Genomic DNA, 5,671 nt, shown 5'->3' on the forward strand with positions numbered 1-5,671 from the left:
TATATATACACACACATACATATAATATATTAAGATTCAGGTGAATAAGGCACTTAAAGGTAAGGCACCGGGTTAAGTCAGAATTAAAATTCATACACAGCAATTATAGACGAATACCAACAGAAGTACTGGCAGGTGCATATTCAGGTTATGTATACAATTAATTGAACCCAACTGAGTATATTATCAGCCCTTGGGCTAATCCAGAAACGCTCATTATATTAAATATACAGTCCGTAATATACTTCGGAACATGCAAGGGGTAGGTTCCGAGAGAGGGGAATTATTTATATATTTATATCTCTCTGTATGTATATCATTTCAGGATCCAACCCAACTTTGACACAAGAAAGAAACAGCTAGAGGCATGGTGTTACCTAATTCTCGATTACTGTAAATATCATAAAATCTACTGCTTGGATGTCACTGAATCGCAGAGCTCTGTCCTTTTTTACAACAAAAAGCTTAACCGTATCCTTTCAATGCTTAATAGTGTTCACCCCATTTGGCTTAAGTTCACATCCCACGGAAACTGGACGAGACTTTCGACACCATTTCAAGCAAGGTCATCTTTCATTAGAAACAAAATTACTTTAAAAATGCCTGCTAGGTACAGGTATGGCTGTGTGGTCAAGAAGTTCACTTCCCAACCTCATGGTTTCAGGTTCAATCCCAGTGCATTGGTGCCTTGAGCATGTGTCTTATACTATAGCCCCGGGCTGTTCAAATTCTTGTGAATGAACTTGGTAGACAAAAACTGAAAGGTGTCAGCCGTTTTTTTATCTTTTATTTTTTATTTTGTTTTAGTCATTTGACTGTGCCCATGCTGGGGCACCACCTTGAAGAATTTTAGTCAAATGAATTTTAATGCCTAGTATATATTCTACATGTTCTTTCGGTCACTTTTTCAGACTGCTATGTTGTGGGGACATAAATACACCAACACCAGCTGTCAAGCAATGGTAGGGAACACACACACACACATAATGGTCTTGGGTGGTGATAATGATGATGATGATGATGATATAATCGTGTGGGTGTGTTTGTACATATATATATATATATATATATATATACACACACACACACACACACACAACACAGTGATGGTCAACAATATATAGCTGAGTTTCTTCTCATGTCCTGTATAACCAATTTCTTCCTTGACCTCTCACCAGGGAAACTATCCACAGATTCATTAATGACAATTCTTGATGAATTAAAGAAAAAAGGTAAGTAATTCATTTTTACTATTTCTTACTCTACGCAACAGACTCAATATACTACCAGTGATGCTGTCTACATAGCATATGAGTGGAAGATTGATGAGTGTTCTCTTCCTACATAAAATTGGTAGCATTTGGAAGCATAGGTAAGCTTCCTGTTTGGCTGTAAGCAACTGCTCCATCATCCAATTCTATATACACTTCAATGAATTCAGGACAAAAAGTAATAGTTACATAATCACCTTCATTAGCTTACAGCTGTTTTTCATATAAGAAATGTAGCACTTAAAACTGAGTGCTTGTGCAACATCCTATAGCTTCTGCAGAGCCATTAAAATGGAGTGTGAATATTTATATATCGGGAAACAACCACACTACCATACAACAATGATATAAGGATTGATATAGGTAAAAAAAGTCTTTTGCGTTTCTCTTTGACAGGTCACCTTGAATGGACAGATAAATCCAAACGCCAGTTCACAGTTGTGTGGCGTTCACACGAAGAGTGGGGGAAACTTATTTACAAATATGTAAGTATAAATAATTATCGCTCTGCATTCTCCCTCCTAGCCTCAATTTGGATTTCTCCCAAACCAATGTTGACTTTCTCTGACACACTCTACTGTTACGTTATGTCTATCACATACTTTACCACATTGTCTTGCCTGTGGCATAATCCATCAAGATGTCTGTGACAACTCCCTGTTGCTTTATCTAACACTGTCTGTGACATAACCTATCAAAATGTCTGTGACAGTCTACCAACATGTCTGTGACACACTCCATTATGTTGTCTTTGTCACACAGCATTATGTTGACTGTGTGACATACTCCACCATGATGTTTTGACTGTGACATTGTCTACCAAAATGTCTGTGACACACTCCACCATGATATCTGTGACACACTCCACCATGATTGTGACACACTTCCTACCCCAATGACCCATATCTATGCCTTGGTTAGTCTGCATTACTCCACAGAGAACATTGGACCAGCTTCCTGGTTTCTCTGGCATATTATCCCTCCCTGGATGGGACGCCAGTTCGTCACAGATACCTTCGCCTTATTTCCTCAGAAACAACTGTAAAGCAATCCCCCATCCCTCGCCAAGAAAAACGGAATCAACCAACCGAATCACCTGATCCCTTGTGTAGTAAGTGTTGTGTAATTTCTTCTATTTTTAGATCACAGACAATGGAATGACTGACACAATGTGTACCTTCTATGAGTTGACCTCTGGTGAAGATACTGTAAATAAAGGTAAGTTGGCAGGTAAAAGGATTCATCATCATCGTTTAACATCCGTCTTCCATGCAGTCGAGTTTATCTCAGATATTCTCATTTTAAAAATCATCTCCGGCTAATCATTGAGAAGACGTTGGTGTTTCCCTGATGGAGGTTTGTGCTCTCTGAATGCTCATTATTATATTATTATTATTATTATTATTATTATTATTATTATTATTAGGCGAGCTGGCAGAATCGTTAGCACGCCGGGCGAAATGCTTAGCGGTATTTCGTCTGCCGTCACGTTCTGAGTTCAAACTCTGCCGAGGTCGATTTTGCCTTTCATCCCTTCGGGTTCGATAAATTAAGTACCAGTTACGCACTGGGGTCGATGTAATCGATTTAATCCTTTTGTCTCCTCTATGTTTAGCCCCCTGTGGGCAATAAAGAATTTAGATTATTATTATTATTATTATTATTGTATTTCTGTTGTAGAATTTCATGGACTTGAGAAACCGTTGTTGATCAAAGCCTTAAAGACTCTGGAGAATGAAGGTAAAGCAGAGTTGATGCTGACTGAAAGTATCGAGGGAGTGAAATTCTTCTAAAAGAACAATTGCTTTGCTTTGGCTGTTTACCTGCATCCTAACATATGTATGCGTGTAATACATATGTAAGCGCACACATAAACACACACACACACACACATATATATAGACTCAAACTCACATTTATGGAAAAGGCTTTAGTTTGTATTCAGTAAATGTCACAACAATAAAGCTACGGTTCTTTTATGGAACGTGTACGGCTGAAGCTAATACTGCTAAAACTGCCATTATCAACAGCATGAGAAAGAAAAAAAACAAATGGCTTCATTTATAAACAGAACAAACATTGATATTGTATAAAAAACTGGTATGTCTTTCATGTTTAACTCTTTTGCACTTAAACTGGCCATATCCGGCCCAAATATATTCCACCTGTTTTTTTTATGTTCGAACCGGTCAGATCTGGATTCTCACACCTCTACTTTACAATGTCATTCGAAAAATATGCTGCTACCACATCATCAAAAACTTTTGAAGCTATGAGATAATGCATGATCAATTCAAAACAATGTGAAACAAGTACGCATTACATTTGACGGAACAATGTGAATGTTAAAGGGTTTTAACATTGAGGTCACTTAAAGCATTCTGTTTGACCTGCGGGAAGATTCACTTAACCCAATTTCCGTTATCATATTTCTGTTGAGATGTTCTGTGTTTGTGTCAATTTTTAAATATAAAAAAGAATTTAGTAAAATGACTTTGTTGTTGTTATTATTATTATTATTATTATTAAACTGGCGTTCAAGGCAGTGAACTGACTAACTCATTAGCACGTCAGGCAAAATACTTAGAGGCATTTCATCTGTCCTTATGTTCTGAGTTCAAATTCTGCCAAAGTCAATAAGTTAAGTACCAGTGAAACACTGGGATCGATGTAATCGACTAGTCCCCTCCTCCAAAATTTCAGGCCTTGTGCCAGAGAGCTATATCAGGCCCCAGTTGTCTGGGGTCGTCATTCGACTAAAAATTTTTCACGGCCGTGCCCCAGCATGGCCACAGTCTAATGACTGAAACAAGTAAAAGATAAAAAGAAAAAAAAAATTGTATCCTCTGCAGCACACAAAAGAGAAGCGTTGTTCTTTTCTATTCTAGGCACAAAGCTCGAAACTTTTGGGGCGAGTTTCTTTCAATGAAATCCATTCAAGGCTTTAGTCGGCTCGAGGCTATAGGAGAAAATACTTGCCGAAGATGGCATACAAGTGGATCTGATCCCGGAACCATGTGGTTGGGAAGCAATCTTCTTACCTCACAGCCATTCTCGAACAAACGGCGATTTTTCCCAAAATATTGCGAAATTTATGTAGTCGCATTCGGCTATTTTTTTTAATAAACTCTGACAAATTTAGACACACAACTTGTAAGTGTGTGTGTGCGTTCACAAAGCACAGAGCGGGAAGAATTACTAATGCACGTGACAAACAAGCAGAGTTCTGTACCTTGTATATATTCATAGAGACACAATCGTCTGCTGCAGATGACAAAGACAAGCAGAGTTATTCACCTTATACTGTTAAATTTCTCTAACATCACACCATTAAGCGGAGACAGCTGAGAAGATATTAATTTGCTCTAGGACAACATTACGGATGTATGAGTGCAGAGATTCCAGCCATGACCATCCCGTTTTGTCCTTGTATGAGGAACGTCCGAAATACATTACCCAACGTGGCTTTTCTTTTAGTGAGATACGATTTTAGTGGTGTGTATATTCCCCATGGGGACAGGACGCCGATCCGCCGGAGACTGACTCATTTTTGCCAGCTGAGTGGACTGGAGCAACGTGAAATGAAGTGTCTTGCTCAAGAACACAACGCATTGCCCCGTCCAGGAATCGAAACTACAATCTTACGATCCTGAGTCCAACACGCTAACCACTAAGCCACACGCCTCCACTGTACGTGCGTGTGTGTGTCTGTGTGTGTATGAGTATATGTATAAGTATATTTAACTGCGTGTATATATATATATATGTGTGTGTGTGTGTCTGTCTGTCTGTATACCCATACATACACACATATATCTATATATTTATGTATGTATATGTATGTATACACATACATATATATATCTATGTTTTTATATATATATTGTATATATATACATATATATATACACACATACATACAAACACACACACACATAGTCTCATTTAAAATGTATATACTGCATATGTATTAAACATGTTTACAGTGTATACGATATCATCCATCCATCCATCCATACACACATACATACACGCACGCACACAGGATAGATAGCTAGATATATAAACATATATATATATAAATATATATATAGAGAGAGAGAGAGAGAAAAAGAGAGAAAAAGAGAGAGAGAGAGAGAGAAAAAGAGAGAGAGAGAGAGAGAGAGAGAGAGAGAGAAAGAGTACAATCTCCACCACCGGTTTTTATAGCCATAAACATATTTTTTGGTGAATTCTCACATGTCAGCCCCACCCACTTCAAAAATATGTGAAAAAATTAATTAAAAACCCATCAAATTTTGGTATAAAAATTATAATCATTATACATCAAAGCTATATTTCGAATCAATATTTTCCGCTTCACTGTTAATACTCAAATTTTTCTAATATATATATATATA

At 37.4% G+C, this 5,671-nt stretch overlaps 1 protein-coding gene across 1 annotated transcript in view; it reads left to right on the forward strand.

Moving 5' to 3' along the window:
- The window catches only part of LOC106877880 (vacuolar protein-sorting-associated protein 25), a 6,312-nt gene extending 2,548 nt beyond the window's left edge, over positions 1-3,764 (forward strand). Inside the window, exons 2-6 of the mRNA XM_014926921.1 lie at positions 326-471; positions 1,179-1,232; positions 1,668-1,756; positions 2,414-2,489; positions 2,952-3,764. Of these exons, the coding sequence (XP_014782407.1) occupies positions 326-471; positions 1,179-1,232; positions 1,668-1,756; positions 2,414-2,489; positions 2,952-3,064 (478 nt within the window). The 3' untranslated portion in view covers positions 3,065-3,764. The remainder of the gene's footprint in view (positions 1-325; positions 472-1,178; positions 1,233-1,667; positions 1,757-2,413; positions 2,490-2,951) is intronic.
- Positions 3,765-5,671: the final 1,907 nt, after the last annotated feature.

This window comes from Octopus bimaculoides, chromosome 21 (assembly GCF_001194135.2).
Source record: "Octopus bimaculoides isolate UCB-OBI-ISO-001 chromosome 21, ASM119413v2, whole genome shotgun sequence".
Classification (NCBI taxonomy): domain Eukaryota; kingdom Metazoa; phylum Mollusca; class Cephalopoda; order Octopoda; family Octopodidae; genus Octopus; species Octopus bimaculoides.